At 44.4% G+C, this 16,579-nt stretch overlaps 1 protein-coding gene across 25 annotated transcripts in view; it reads right to left on the bottom strand.

Annotated features, from left to right (window-relative positions):
• Dst (dystonin) overlaps positions 1–16,579 on the bottom strand; it is a 396,685-nt gene that overhangs the window by 95,680 nt on the left and 284,426 nt on the right. For 17 of the 25 annotated variants that reach the window (XM_085836145.1, XM_085836168.1, XM_085836161.1 and 14 more), the window contains 9 exons: positions 16,083–16,298; positions 15,760–15,909; positions 14,347–14,580; positions 13,059–13,211; positions 11,649–11,882; positions 10,839–11,105; positions 9,011–9,556; positions 7,807–7,983; positions 1,619–1,742 (listed from right to left, as the gene is read on the bottom strand). In XM_085836145.1, the coding sequence (XP_085692271.1) occupies positions 1,619–1,742; positions 7,807–7,983; positions 9,011–9,556; positions 10,839–11,105; positions 11,649–11,882; positions 13,059–13,211; positions 14,347–14,580; positions 15,760–15,909; positions 16,083–16,298 (2,101 nt within the window). The remainder of the gene's footprint in view (positions 1–1,618; positions 1,743–7,806; positions 7,984–9,010; positions 9,557–10,838; positions 11,106–11,648; positions 11,883–13,058; positions 13,212–14,346; positions 14,581–15,759; positions 15,910–16,082; positions 16,299–16,579) is intronic. The other 8 variants (XM_085836181.1, XM_085836186.1, XM_085836183.1 and 5 more) reach the window with 1 other exon arrangement.

Raw genomic sequence — 16,579 nt, 5'->3', positions numbered from 1 at the left:
TAAAACCTTTTATTATACAAAGACTCAGAAAAGCACACGAGTTATTTCTGAAGGTTGAGCGGAACACAACGTGGAGCACAACCCTAGTAGTTACAACTCCTTACTCGAGTCCCCTTAGAGGCTTGTGCTTGGTCTGTGCCCCATGACTCGACAGCAAAATGACTGAAGCTGTTGCTTAACAGTGTCTCACTGAACTGGAAAGCTCATGTGACCGAGACAGTCATGGCCCTTTGGCTACATACAACGACACCCACGAGAAAGCCGCACGGAGAGAGGGCCTGCTTTTCATATGCACCAGGAGACTACAAGCAGAGGAAGCAAGGCTCAGCTTCAGGTATGACCCCTAACTCATGTATTATATGACGAGAGTTATTGGTGACCTGTTTCACCATGACATAGGTTTACCATGCCAAAACAAGAAACCATTTTCACGTTGACTTTCCACACTATACCCATGTATTTAGTTAGGTCTAAGGCCTAACATGGTGGTATTTGAAGATGAGGGGTTTGGAATCATGGGGGGTGTGAGTGTGTGTGTGTGTGTGTTTTGATCAGTTCCTTGTATAAAATTTTAATCATTTGAAATAAAAATTATTAGAAAAATCTCTGTTGTAGTATTTGTCTCTTGGCCCCAGTTCCTAACGCAGAGTTCTTAAATGTTTTAGCAATTCCTTCATCAGTTCAAGGCTAGCCTGGGATACATGCAAGCTCTTGTTGTTTTTATTTATTTTTTAAATCAACAAACAATCCAAATATGCATTTTTAGAAGTTATTGTTTTTCTTAGAAATAAACACAAGATCTTATGGAAATGCCTCTGTATCCTACATCGTTTCACACACTCCTACCCAATGCTGCCAGAGAGAAGCTTTACGTCATTGCTGTAACCTATGAAATAACGAACATTTAACAGCAGGAAAGGCCAAGTGTGGCAGCTCATGCCTGAAGTCTAGCTTTCAGAGGCTAAGGATTGCCGTGAGTTCAAGGCCAGCAGGGAGTCCACAGTTACTCTCAGGCCAACTGGGCTAATGAGCAAGACCTCATCTTAAAAGTGATGAAAAAACAAAGAGGAAAAAAAGAGAAAACATCAAAAGGCCAGAAACACAATGAGGACAGTCTTTCTCCTCCACATCTCCAGGCTCAGGCTCCTGCTCGGGTGGTGGCTTCCCATGTGGGCTTTAAGACGACATGTCAAAACAGAAGAAAAAAACCTTAAGGGCCAGCACTCACACACTCTTCATATTTCTTAAAATTTATAGTTTTGTGCTTTATAATTACATATTATGTGATAAAATGCACATGTAATTTATAAATACATGTGCCTTGAAATTACTTATTGATCATGGTCACGATCAAGAATGTTTGTGTGTCTCTAAGAATGAAGAAGCGTTACGGAGTGGCTTTCTATTCACAGAAGGTTTCTACTGAGATTTTAACTCGGCTCTATTTGGGGGAACCATAAGAACAGTCACCTAGAAGATGTTTTTAATTTCATACACACAGGCAGAGATCATGAATCAAACAACTTACATCTGTGAACACGTCCTCCTTATCTATAAGACACCCCTATTTAACCCTGAGACAGGAAACAAGAGCTAAGACCTTAAGCTAAGACCTCACCAAGCGTCTTCTGGATGTCATTCTTGGCAGGAAGCAGCGAGCCCTTGGCATCCAAGAGTACCTCTGCGGTTTTCTTCAGCTTCTCTACAGCAACCTGCTGACTTGATATCTGTCCTTGCAAAGCCTGTGGGGTTAAGTGGTTTTCAATTAGATTCGGGACTACATGAAAATGATAATCTAAATTGGATAGAATAAACTATTTAATACATGGACTTTCATTGTCAAGTTTATTCCAGACTTCAGGGAAAGCAAGGCGAACATGTTAATCAACCAATCCAGACGGTGAACCACGGCACACAATGAGGTGTTCTTAGCAATCTTCCACTTTCAACTTCTAACCTCATTACTCCATGTTTTACCCTAATTTCTACTTTGATGCTTTGTACAATACCCCTACTCCCAGATCCTGAATCTCAGCAGCAGCAGCAACAAAACTAAGACACAGAGAAACCCTAGGACTGTTTCTGATTCTAGGTCCTTGATTTCATGTTGTATCATCTGAATTTGTGTAATTTAGTATGTTATTGAGCATCTAAAAATTCAAAAAGTGTTGCTATATTCTTGGATAAAACAGCTACAAAGCTTACAGGAAGGGCTGCATTCTACAGGGAAGAGGAGATTCTGGAGGAAGATCAGTGGGAAAGTGAGAGCCAGCAGTAAGGGTGCTGGGCCCTGAATAAACTGTGGAAATGAAAAAGCAGAATTTCTCCATAGGGTAAACAGAAGGCAAAGAAATAGCCTGGGGAGAAGGAGAGAGGAAGGGGAGAAGGAGAGAGGAGGGGGACTGGAGGAGGAGGGGGCAGAGACTAGGAGGAAAGAATACATAGGTATGCGAAGGCCTCGAATGGTAGGCTTAGGGCTTGACATTTTTTCTGGTAGTGATGGGGAATTACCAAAGGCTTTGAAGAAAGTGCTAAGTAAGGGCATATAGCAATGCAGGGAAAACCAGAAGAAATGAACCAAGAAGCAACGTGCTTAACTGAGCATAACTTAAGTGAGAACAAGGCAGCTGGGACTTTACCAAAGACTGAGGCCATTTCTTGTACTCAGATTGCCTGGACCACAAAGTACAGTATAGTACAGGGCTGGAAAGAGTCATATGTCTTGGTCATATTATCTAAAGCCATAATATCTAACACAGGATGCAAGATATTACAAATACAACTGTATTTTATAAGAAAAAGCAAATGAAGCAAAATGTTTAATTCCCCAGCTGCGTTAGCCACACTTCCGCAGTGACTATGACTAGGCTGTTGGACGGAGCCCATGAAAGAATGGCCAGTCATCATGGAGGACAGGAACCCAGGGTGTGAAGGGAGGAGAGGGGAGACACAGGCTGGGTTCTGTTCAGCTCAGGTTAACTACTAAAGTCTATAAACTCGGGTGAGATCACATTTCAGAGAGGAGAAGAACTTCGTCTTGGAGTCTGTGACCTCAGAACAGCATACAGGAAGAAAGAAGCAAGCTGGCAACACACTGGACTGGGACTATACAAATGGTGCCAAGAAGAGAGCATTGCTGAGGTAAGAGGAACCACCACAGTGGGTGGCGCACCAGCACCAGAAGAGGAAAAGCAGAAGGGACAGAAGATGTTCACAGTGTTCTGATGGGGAGACAGGAATAATGTGGCCAAAGAAGTAAAAAGAGCCCAGAAGAATTCTATAAGCAAAGCTGAAAGAGGGGGAGAAAGGAGACACGAATTTGTGTGAGAGGTGACTCACACTGATAATACAACCAAGGGTAACAAGATCTGGAGAGAGGTTCCTACAGATCTCTAGATGAACAGATGCAGGTCTACACAGGGAGCGAGGTAAGAAGAGGATACCCCAGATGGCTCTCTGCCCATGTAGGTTGTCTAGCTGCAGGGGATCCACAATGGCTTCAGGTTCACAGAGGTACCACAGCTTTCCTCTATGCACTCATATCTCAAAGACTCAAAATGTCAGGGAGCTGGGGAGATGGCTCAGTGGAGAAAGTGCATGCTACAAGCATGAAGAACAGAGGGTCCCCAGAGCACACGTTAAGACTGAGTGAATATGATAACACTTCCGTGGTCCTAGCATTTGCAGAGCCTAACCCTAACCTCAACCCTAACCCTAGCCTTGGTCTCCTTGGCTACAGCAATAAGCTCCTATTCAGTGCATGAAAGCTTCCTGACTTTGCACCATCCTGAAGACCACTGCAAGCGTCAAAGGTGCCCCCATCATCAGACAGTGTGATTTAGAGCTGGTTTCAAATCCAGGCCTCTACAATGGGCTGAGATGCCCATCTTCTGTTGTTAGGAGGCTAAAGCCTGAGCCTCTGCCTTCCAGTTCTAGGACTGTAGGTGAGTGCCACCATTTCCAGCAGCTCCACTTTCCACCTTGAACAATTTAATAAAAAGAAAAAAAGGGGCTGGAGAGATGGCTCAGTGGTTAAGAGCACTGACTGCTCTTTTAAAGTCCTAAGTTCAAATCCCAGCAACCACATGGTGGCTCACAATCATCCATAATGAGATCTGACATCCTCTTCTGGTGTGTCTAAAGACAGCTACATATAATAATAAATCTAAAAAAAAAAAAAAAAAAAAAAAAAAAGGAAGGAAGGAAGGAAGGAAGGAAGGAAGGAAGGAAAAAAAAGAATCTAAAGATCATGGTGGTTTGGATGAAAACAGTCCCCACAGGCCCACAGGGAGTGGCACTACTAGGACTAGGACGTGTGGCCATGTTGGAGTAGGTAGGGTCTTACTGGAGGAGATGTGTCACCAGGGGGTGGGCTTGGAAGTTTCAGAAGCTCAAGCCAGGCCCAGTATCACACTCTCTTCCTGCTGCCTTCAGATCTGATCCAGATGTAGAACTCTCAGCTCCTTCTTCAGCACCATTGTCTCACCAGGGGGTGGGCTTGGAAGTTTCAGAAGCTCAAGCCAGGCCCAGTATCACACTCTCTTCCTGCTGCCTTCAGATCTGATCCAGATGTAGAACTCTCAGCTCCTTCTCCAGCACCATTGTCTACCTGCATGCCAGCACTTCTTGCCACGACAGTAATAGATTAAACCTCTGAACTACAAGCCAGCCCTTTCCTTTATAAGAGTTGCTGTGGTCACAGTGTCTCTTATCAGCAATAGAAACCCTAAGACAAAGACTACCTAATTTTCACAAAAGTTTAACCTTACTACATACAAAGATCATTTCCAAGGGTGCCATTAATCTGAGATTTATTCTTCCGTTACACAATGGCCATTCTGCGCCTTTGCATCAAGAACTCTTTGCAGCACTTACCAAGTAAGCATTTCTATTCCAATATCCATCCCTGTATCCATTTATTTAAGCTACAGGGTTCATAGAGGTTTTCCTCTATTTTTTGCTCTACTTCCTAAAACTTCATGTGCAGCATATTTGCATAGATCAAACACAAAATGTTCAATTTTATTTCCCTATAGCTAAAATATTTTATCTCCTAATTAAATATTAGTCGATCTTAATAACTATTTTAAACTACTGGCATTTCTCAGCAAAATCAGGGCCTTAGATATCATGGTCCCTCCTCTGACATCTTCACACATTCTGGCCTTAATATGTACCTAAGGGGAAGTAAACAATTAAGACAGGTCTGCACTTAGACATGAGGAAGAGGAAAAGGAAACAAAAGCCAATAAATTAGTAATATTCTCCCCTTCTACTGTCCTTGGCTCTTGACCCTTCTACAGCCCCGAAGAGAACTAAGACAGCCCTTTCTGCCTCCACAGGGCAGGGATGTGGATAGATGTCTTGGAGACATCTGTGCCTTTCCTTTAGTCCACAAGGCCACTGAAACAATGGGCCCCCAGGAATTGGAATCTCCCCAGAAATCTCATGCTGAGAGAAGGGAAAGGCTAGGTTCTAGTGCCAGCCAAGGGGTAAGCTTGTCTTTTAGAAGGATATGTCATACAGTTCCCACAATCTGTCAGAGCACCTTGTCTGAGTGAGTCTGAAGCTAAGACAGGGATGGGCCAGCGATGAGCGAGACTGCACCCTGACCAGGAATGCATTTCTCTTGCTTCCCACTTAAACCTCCAGTCACGACCCCAAAGACGGGGTCTTTCTTTCCCTCCTCAGTGGAGCCACACTGAGCATGCCTCTTCTCTCTTCTTCATCCCTTGGCTCTATAACTGGCCTGAGGGTGGTGGCCATGCCTAGCTTGATAGCACCACCAGGGCTCAGGCACTGACCATGGTAATTCAAGTACCCCGCCTGCTAAAAAAAAATCTCCAGATCAATGACCTTCTAAACTTTAGTATTCAGTTTATCATACTGAGTAAGAATATTAGAGTATTTTAAAAATTATCTATCTTTGCATTAAATTTTTTAAATTATGGTTTGGATCTAGGGGGACCCTTGGATCTCACTGAGAAGGGGGAATATAATAGACATGGGGGTGGATGGAGGGAGGAGACTGGGTGGGGGAGGTGGCAGGGATGGGAACAGGAGGGATCAGGTGTGGGAAGAACAGAACAGAGGGAGAGAAAACTGGAGTCAGGGGTGGGGGTGGGGGTGGGGGTCTGGGATGAGCTAGAAATCTAGGACAAAGGAAACTCCCAGGCCTCCTAGCAATGAGGGATAGGGAACCTGAAACAACTATCTCCTGTATGTAGGTAAGACTTCCCATGGAGGGATCAGACACCAACCCAGCCACAAAAACGTTGACCCACAATTTGTCCTGGCCACAAGATGTGTAGGAGTAAAGATGGAGCAGAAATTGAGGAAATGGCCAACCAATGACTGGCCCAGCTTGAGACCCATGCCATGAGAGAGAGCCCACCCTTGACGCTATTCATGGTATTCTGCTCCACTTGCTGACTAGAGCCAAGCATAACTGTCATCTGAAAGGCCTCACCCAACAACTGATGGAAACAGATGCAGAGACCCACAGACACACATTAAGCGGAGCTTGGGTAATCTTGTGGAAGAGGGGGAAGAGAGATCCAAAGAGCCAGAGGGGCCAAGGAGACCACAAGAAAACCTACAGAACCACCTAACCTGGGCCCATAGGGACACACAGAGACTGAACCACCAACCAGAGAGCATGCATGAGATGGACCTAGGCCCTCTGCACATATGTAACAGCTATACAGCTGGGTCTTCATGTGGCACTCCTAAATCAGGAGCGGGGGCTGTCCCTGACTCTGTTGCCTGCCTTTGGATCCCTTTCCCCTAACTGGGCTGCTGTGTCCAGCCTCAAATAGTCTTACTGCAACCTGATAGGCCAAGGCTGGTTGATATCCATGGAAGGCCTTCCCTTTTCTAAGGAAAAAAAGGAGGGGTGGGTATAGGGGGAGGGGAGGGGAAGAGGAGGAGAGAGGAAGGGGAGGCTGCAATTGGGATGTAAACTAAATAAATTAATTAGCTAGTAAAAGAGTAGAATAGAGAGTAATTTGACAGTTTGTCTCACCAAGAGTTTATCAATCACTCATTTCTGGAAAGGTAGGAAGACATTCTGTGGTAAGGTGGTAACTGAAGTTTGCATCTCTATACATCATGAAAGAACACAACAGGAACCCTAATACTGACTCAGAGACACTCTGAACAGGACGCTAACATTCTTCTATACATCCTTTCTTGAACAGATACACATTGTGCACTTTGGGCTGGGTGACCCTCTAGATCAGTGTCCTCAGCCTTCCTAATGCTGCGACCCTTTAATATAGTTCCTCACGTCCTGATGACCCCTCCCCCCAACCACAAATCACTTTCACTGCTAATCTGTAACTTGCTACTGTTGTGAATCATAACATATATATCTAACATGCAGATAGTTTTGGGTGACACCTATGAAAGGGGTTGCTCCAACCCTCAAAGGGATTTGCTATCCACAGGCTAAGAGAACCGCTGTCCTAGATACTAGGAATACAGCACTGAACAAGACAGGCACAAACACCTGCCTTCACGGAGCTTAATTCTAGTGGGAAAGTGAGGAAAGTTAACAAGTGTGACGTAAGTAAGTGGGCTGGGCTTTGTTGGAGGTAGGAGGCGGGTGCAGTGGATTGTAGCCAATTCAGTAACAGTGGGACAAACATTCCGGAGCACTTAGTCACACTGGAACCCTCTGGTGGAACAGAATACTCTCCACAGGTTTCCTGGGCCCAGAGCAGAACTATCACATGCACGTGAAGAACAGAATTCTTTCGACAAAATGGCTGAGGGGTCGCTTCTCTTCCCTCCCTCCTCCTTTACCTTGGTCTCTTCTAGCTGCCTTTGCAGATTTTTGGGATCCAAAGCAATGGGCTCCAGTAAATGTTTGCTGGCTTTGGCCTCGCAGGCCTGGAGCCCAGAGAGAAGTCCGCAGGAAGCGTCTTCGTAGTGCTGGTATTTATCCACCAGATCTTTGAGGTTATTTCCAAGAACACTGCACTGAAAATCAAAGAAGAGAAGGAGAGAGGCTGAGACCCACTGTCTTCTCACGCATGACAAGATCTCAAGAGGGATGAGCTGTGGAACTCGGGGGGTGGGGGTGGGGTGGGGGGGGAGCAGACTTCAACCAACATGGAGGTTCTTCCCCTTCACGTGGAGAAGTCAAAAGGTAACCATGAGAACGAGGAGATAGTTCTAGACTTACAATAATTAAGTAACATTATTGCTGGCTGGCCTTATATGAGAATCAATCACCGGACTAGGCAAACTTTCGGACAATGCACATAGAAACGTGATGGAAACCCTTTAAGGTGCTTCCGAAGTCATTTCTACATGTTGTACAGGACTGACACAATCAGGTCAAATAATCTACATCAACAGGAAGCAAAACCTAAGCCTCAGAGGTGATTGCCAGATCATTTATGCAACGGGTTATGTCTGAACAGCCTCTGTTACAATCTGGGAAATACGTTCTTGGGTCGTCTCCTTCCCCACTTTGAGTCAGGATTTTGCTATGTAGCCCAGGATGACCCAAATTTATACTTCTTCTCCCCCAGTTTTTGGAGTATGCACCTCTACACGTAGCTTACAGTTGTTTGTTTTTTTTTTCTTAGCAAGACTCTTAATTTTCCAAGGCAGTAAAGGAAGCAGCATAGAATATTAGTCATTAATAATGAAAATATATTGATCAAATACATCTGTAGAACAGCCCTGTAATATTTGAAGGGAATTATCCTACGTGACTGGCACCAGAAAGAAATTGAGCCCCCACTCTTAGTTCATAAGCGACATCTGGTGGTCAAATTTAGTACTATGAAATTTGAGAAACTAACTTCAGGTTACTAACCTTTAAGAGACATTTTCCAGACATAAAGGACGTGAGTAAAACTACCACTTTCCCATGTGAATATTCATGTTTTCTATTTTTTTTTTTACTTCTAAATCCAAAGCAAAAGTGAAGATGACATGTAGAAAGGTTTATCACAGACTGACCGCCATTTAAAAAATAAAAGTAAAATAAACTTACCTTAGAGTAGAGAGACCTGAAGCGGTCTGTAACCTGGTCCAGTTTGGTCTGAACTTCTCTGTGGGTTGCGGAAGTCTCGATGCTGTCCTTGCCGATCCTGTCACCGTCTCTCTTGCTGCAAGATTTGGCAGCGTCTATCACCCTGTTTCCGGAAATGGTGATGTACCTCAAGTCGCCTTTGTGAGAAATGACGTCCTCTGAGAAGCTCTTCTGCCTCGTCAGCTTGTCCGTGAGCCCGCTGAGGTCGTCCGCACCTGCCTCCAGGTTCGCCAGCTCTTGCTCGGACTGCTGTAGCCAGTGCTCAAACTCGCTGTAGTCGGTGTCAAACTTCTCCAGCTCCTCCTGCAGGGAGTGTGTCAGCTTCACCTTCTTCTCGCACTCGGCCAGCACGCTCTCGTAATGCACCTTCAGCTCCTGCATGTTCTTCTGCAGCTTCTCCTTCTCCTCGGGAGACAGATAGTGGCCCTGTTTCTCAAGCAGCACCTGGGCCGACTGTGTGGCTAGGAGGACCGCCTGGTGCTGAGCCATGATCTTTCCGTGCTGGGCCTGAGTGGAAACAAGTCAATCACAACTTTATTGTTGCTGGGAACACCCTCGGGAGGTGACCAGGTTTCTAGGACCCAACCTGCTTCTCAATGCCCTTTTCAAACCACTGTATCTATAACCCTCCTGTTGGTTAAAGACACTGGAACAAGAGCGAAACAAGAGCCGTATGAGAGCAGCCCAGCAGAGTTAGAGGAGCAGATGTGAGGGAGAGTGGTGGAGACGTCTGGCCCCGCTGGGTCTCAGGTTTGTAGTGAACATGAGGTGGTGACCTCAACTGTGTCGCAGGTTTGCTTTAAGGCTTGTCTTAGCTCACATACAAAGAATTCCTCCAGAACCTAGCAGAGGTTCGAGCCCATTGAGGCAGGAAAGCAGAGGGCTCTGAGGAAGTAGAGAGGCTGACAGGTCAGAGGCAAGCAAAGGCAGTCACCGATGGCCCCACGTCCTGGATTCTGCGGAAGCCTCTCAAGGACAGCCACCAAGCACCAAGAACCAGGCACAGACAAGAGCCATCAACTCTGGGACATTTCAAAACAGTTACTCCAAAACTGCCTTTGCTCCCACAGCCTCCACTGCTTCCGTGCCCTGGCCTTTCCTTCTCCACAGCAGCCTACACCCCTCACAGGTGCGGCTTCGAGCTCAGGGCTGCACAGCAAGCCAGTCTGTGAGCATGCATATGGATCCGCACAGTGACCGAAGCTACGGCTGAGGCCGAAGCCAAACTCTAGCTTTACTACACATGTGGAACCCGAGCAAGCTACGTCGGGTGTGTGAGTTGCAAATGTCTTATATGATGGGAACTTAAAACCTCAAAGAGTAGCCAGGAAGGCTAAGAAACCGAGGAGGCATGCCAGGCCATGACTCCTGCTCTGGAGAGCTCAATCATCAGCCCCCTTCCTTCCTTTCTTTTTTAAAAATGTATGCATATATGTCTATTCTGGGTGACCTTGGAGGCCAACCTGAGTTACAGGCCACTGTGAGCCACATCATGATGCACTTGGAAGTACACTTGGGTCCTCTTCGAAAGCAGCAAGCTTGCTTAAACCACTGAGCCGGCTCTCCAGCCCTCTTTTGTTTCTAAAACAGGGCTTCAGCTCCGCACAGAAGCTGAACCTAGTGACTTACTTCTTACTGTTTTTATTTGCTAAGAACATACTTGGTAGTTTATATTTGGCATAATGCTGGGGTAGGGAAAGTCTTTGTATAGTCTTGTATAATAAAGCAGTCGGACTCTTTCCCATCCCTCCACATGGAGTCTGACGGCTTCACCGTTTAAATAGCTCACCTTGACTTTCTCGTACTGCTGGTTCAGATTCCCCTTCGTGGCCTCACTGTGCCCTTCAGCATCTGTCTCCAGCAGGTTACCATTGACTTCATCCTCTTCGCCAGCTCCTGACTTGCTATCACCTTCATGCAAATAGGTTCCGTTCTGCTCCATGGGTTGTGTGTGCTTCTTCCACGCCCCTTCGGAGTCTTCCTCAACATTTGACAGCCAGTTCAAAAGATTTTCTATCTTGGTTTTGCTCTCTTCCAGCTGCCTCACAGCTGCAACCTGGGTAGGGAAGGTTTATAAGTATTATAGATGCAGCCTAGCTGTAACATACACTATCTATCTATCTATCTATCTATCTACCTATCATCTGTCTATCTAAATAAATAAAATTATATAGTATATATCATATATAATTATATTTAATTATATTATATATTTAGTAATATACATATTCCTAAATTTATAATAATTAACACATAGTAGAAACATATGGGAATTAAGAATTAAATCTTACAGCCACAAGCAGTTACTCTAGGTCTACGCTGCCTTCAAACGTGCACTTTGAAATTTTAACTGTAGTTGACTGAACTTCCCATGCATTTCTCACATCCAGAATCTCTCAACCAGCTTCTACTTATGGAAAGACTAAGGAAAGCCAATTCTTCCTATCTTTGTATTGAGCAATTATGTACCCAGAGTCCCGTATTTTTGTCCTTGGTGCTAACCACGGCTTACCACTACCTAATACGCACAATAAAAGCAAGCAGCTAATGTGCTAACCACCTGGTGAAGCAACAGTGTACCATAGACTCAGACAGGCACCTTTTCAGTCTCCTCCTTGAGGGCCGTAGTCACCGCCTTATCCAACTCCTTTCTCGACTGCTCTGCCTTTAAGTTCAGCTGCGCACACTTCATCTTCACCTCGTTCAGTTTCTGCTCAATCAGAGCTCTATCTGCTTGGGACAACTCGTCACCGCTCTCTTTTAAAAAGAGTTCTGTGTTTCGCACTATTTCTTCCAGTGCCTGTGTATTTCCTTGCATATCTCTCTGTAATTCCTTAAAACACATGTGGAAAAAAAGAAATTCTAGTGTATCATTTCAATTCTTGCAGAGCTATAATTCCACAAGAGAGCTATTGCAGGCAGAGACGGGCAAACATAGCTGAAAAGCATACAGAGTGTAGTGGATACATATTCTCTGAGACTGTGTCTCACTATGTGGCCCACGTGGGCAGAGAAACAGTCCTCTTCCACCTTGCCTTCTCAAGCGCTCTGTTTCCAGGCATACAAGACCCTCATACCCAGCAGAATTCTGATTTTTAAATCCATATCTATTACTCAGGAAAGAGAAGAAAATAGTTCCCATCAGTGAACTGAGATTTTTTTTTTCTTCTTAACACTAAGTTACATAAAGCATAGCATTTGCATCTTAGCCCCAGCTACTAGGATACTCAAGATTAAGATCTCTCAGGAGTTCTAGCTTTTCTGGGAAGTAAAAACTGCCCTCTGTGATCTTTCCTCTTAAGAACAAGAGAACCTCATTTTCATACATTTCATTCTTTATACTGTACCACTGCATCTTAATAACACCTTTTCCCATATTCGACCTTGAGCTTCCTCAAGGGCTTGAGTGCTTACTTGCCTGCCATATCACACATCACTACTACATGACAGTAACTGTAGCAGCGACCTGATACATACTTGCTCAGCTTTCGTAACAATGTAGCAACAGAAGTATGAAGGGAACCTAGACCCAGAGTCCTAATACTGAATTAAGTCAACAGTTACAAATAGTGAGGCTCTCGTTCTCCTGACACCAAAACACAAGTTTTCCTCTCTAGCATTTTTGCTCTTTTACCCCTTTTCCTTGGATAAAAGAGAATGAGTTACAGGAAAATACCAGAGAAACAGAGAGGGAGTGGTACAGGGAAAGAAATCAAAATGAAGCCTATTTCTCCTGATTTGCAAGTGAGTCAGCCGGCCACAAAAGGGTTACATTGTAACCTATCCTTTACCTCCTTGATACAGTATGTCACCAAAAAAGTCAAGAGAATGACGTGGCCTGCTTTAAATTGTAAATCTAGGTTTAGGTATAATGGTTAAATCTAATCCCCAGAGCCTCTGGGCGCGCCTTTCTTCTGATACCCCCGTGTTTTCAACAATCCCAGTGGCCTTAAGGAAATGGGAACCAAAGTGAACCAGGATATACAGATGCAGATACCAAAAGGTCTACCTCTTGCTTGGACTGGTACTTCTGTAACTCCACTGTGCCATCTCCAATCACAAAGGCTTCCTGGTTACTAATTAGGCGGTTTTCAGTCTGGGTGAGGAGATCACACAGCCCTTGGAGTTTCTCTCTGTACTCTTGCTGACGCTCTGCCACAACCTAAGATGGAGAAAACCCAAAATGCTTTCAGTGGGTAACCTTCAATCCACTTCTCATCAAGCCTCTTATCAGAATACGCTTGCCAAACACCCTGAATAAAGCTTTTTGAGTATGCTGTAAACATGGTAGCATTGGAGTGCAAACTGAGCAAGGACAGACAGACAGTACAGTATGAACATGTCCTGTATACACAGAAAGAGCCTGATTGAGAGAAGATGCTCAGTAGAATACTGGCCATGCACACGTGTAAGAGATGGAACTTCGGATCGACAGGAAGAAACATCCCATTTTCTTAAGCTCTTGAAACCTGTGATACACAGAATTAATTCTGCAAAAGGACACCAAAAGAGAAGTTAGTTGTGATTTGTCAGTAAACATATGGATATGTACATACAGGTTATCATGCTACACACAGTGCCTGGATGCTTCAAGAATAAGAGAAACATTGCATGCATTATTTTTATTCCAACATTCTGTTCTTCGCTCACTGCTGCTATTAGACAGTTATGTAACAGAATCCACTAAATCTAACAAATTAATTACCTAACTTACAGCAACAGCACACAGCTCATGCTAACTAAAAGCTCAGCGGAGGCCAGGCACAGGGCTAAGGGTTTCATATGAATCATTTTATCAGCGCTCATAATATTACCAGATAAACATTACCGTTCCCAATTTATCAACAAAGTGAAGGCATGAAACTTCTCTAAGTCACACGAAGCAGATAAAGTAGAGCATTCAGGGTGTAAATTTAGGCAAGTCAGCTCTACAGTGCATTCTCTGGAGCATAGGCTGAGCCCGTGCCTCACTAGAGGGAATAGTTCCCTGAAGGTTCAGAGCTAAACCTTCATCAGTTGCTCTTGGACACCCCTGAAGGCTTTCTGGTTCTCATTTTCAGGGCAAGGATGAAGACGCTCACCTCATAAAATACTGTTAAGAGGACAGTGAAAAACCTCAACTACACGACAGCATCAAGGTGAGAGACTCTGCCACAATGCATGGCAGGGATTCTGCTCAGCACCCGCTCAGGCCTGTCCAGAGCACCGCCCTAGCTGATCAGTATTCCTGGTTATCTAAGTTATGATTTCACACTGGTAAGTAAAACAGCGAGCACAACTCTGCAAGAGAGGCAAACCTTCTGATGACCCAGCTCCTGCTCCAGCTGCAGGAGCGCCTCTAACCGGTCCGCCTCCGTGGTTACCAGCTCCTGCAGGTCAAGAAAACCCTTCTGGGTTGTATTTAAGAGTCTCAGCAGTTGTCTGCTTTGGCTGGGAGACAGATCTTGTGCATAATCAGAGATGAAGGACTGTACGTCAAAGGCCGTCGTTTCCAGCTGCATTTTGGTATGTGAAAGGTCTGCTAGCACATTCTGTGGAGAGAGCCGTACAAGGTGGCAGGAAAGGTAGGTAAGGATGAAGGTCATCAGCACTGGAAATACTGAAGTATACTCACAACTTAAATAGGATCCTTCTATCAGCACTGTAAGAGTTAACAATACTTTTTCAGTATACATCAAAAAAAAATCTACTTATTCATCATTTGGTAAGAGGTGATTTTCACATTTTGCATCTGTGTATGTGGTGTGGGTGTGTGTGTGCGTGCGTGCGTGCATGTGTGTGCCAGGGCACCTGTGTGGAGACCAGAGGACCACCTCAGGTGTTGTTGCTTGTCTTCTGCTTTATTTGAGACTGGGCCCTTCTCTTTCATTGTTCACTGCTTCCTCCTAGCCAGTCGGCCACAAGGTACCATGTAACTGCTAACTCCCGTCTCCACCCCCTATTTCCCCCCCCAGAAGCATCAGTACTGCAGATATGTGTTACCAGGCCCAACTTTACACAGAGTCTAGGGATTTAAACTCAGATCCTCACACTTGCCTATAAAGTGTGGCAAGCACTTTATCTACTAAGCCATCTCTTCATCCCAATAATAAGGCATTTAAATACGATGGGAGGTAATATGCAAAGATAAATAACCGCAAGGGCATTCTCTCCTCGCCTGGTAGATCATACTTAAGATGCCAAAAATAAAATAAAATAAAATAAAATTCCAAAACAGCTTGATTCATCATAAAGAGACATTAACATCACAAAAAAACTGCTAGTATTTCCATCATCCCTTCAATTGTGGTAATTCACAATAAGGAACACAAAATATGAATTAACAGGCTACAATTCTAGTTTTCTGACTGAAGCAAGGAGCCCAGCATTCATGAGAATGTTGTTCAAATTAAGAACCCCCCCCCCAAAAAAAAAAATCTCGGCTCAATATTGCCATACAAGCACAACTTTGACTAATCTGTAGCTATCTTGGGCTTATATAAGTCATTGGTTAAAAAACAAACAAACAAACAAAAACATAAATACAGATGTCAGTATGTCAGAGGTAGTGAGAATTTGGTATAGTGGATGGAATAAATTCTAGCATTAGGTTGACTATGGAAAGACATGTCTTTAAGCCACAGACAATTCCTTACAGTCTCGGGAAGGTTATATTTGTCCTGAACAGTTCCTACACTAGACCGGCAGGTTGTGTGTATTTTGATACTTGCCTTAAGAAACTTCACACTGTTCTTTACAAGTTCAGTATCTTGGACATTCACAGTTTGAATGTCCTTCACAGATCTGCTTTTCTCTGACACCCAATCTGAATAGGACGTAAGTTTGTGTAAGAAGTCTTCATGACGAACAGCCAGCTTAGACTAGAAAACAAAATTATGCATTCATTTCTGTTTGTCCCCCAAATTTCAAAGTCCTACAGTGATTCTGTTTGGAGAATTAAGAACTATAAAAATATAATACTTAAAAAAAAACCCTCATAGTACAGCTTAATTCTCAATCACATTTTACCCAGAATTCACCATTTTATGCCTACCATCTCAGAGTCGATTGCAAGTTTGATCAGTTCCATCCTTTCTGAGGACACACTGCTGAGGGACGAGAAGGCGTTCTGTAAACGTTGGTGGCTTTTGCTCAGTTCCTCATGATGTCTTCTGGGAAGGTCGCTAGGAAAAGACTTTAAGAATTCTTCTGCCAACTTTAGATCTTTCCTTAAAAATACAGCGATGGGGGCCAATCCCAACTCAAAGGCCTGCAAACAAACACAGTCCCGCATCTGTTGACCACGCAGGAAAAAGCATAAACCCAAACACGAGGAGTGAGAGAGAAGGGCACCCTGCTTTCTGCGGAATTATGTATTAAACGGCCCCATCCATGGACCACTGGCTGGGACCTGGATGTCTCCCCAAAGACCCGATCTTCGAACCTTGGCTTGGTGCTACAAGGGAGAAACTGAATCTATTAGTAGGAGGACTTCAGATCCCTGGAGTTGTCCACTCTCAAAAGTGCTAGGGGCACTTTGCCCTTTCTTCT

This window comes from Mus caroli, unplaced genomic scaffold (assembly GCF_978045245.1).
Source record: "Mus caroli unplaced genomic scaffold, Mus_caroli_1 scaffold_1, whole genome shotgun sequence".
Taxonomy (NCBI): domain Eukaryota; kingdom Metazoa; phylum Chordata; class Mammalia; order Rodentia; family Muridae; genus Mus; species Mus caroli.
Note: the sequence above shows the minus strand (reverse complement) of the source record. Positions and strands in the feature narration are given on the sequence as shown.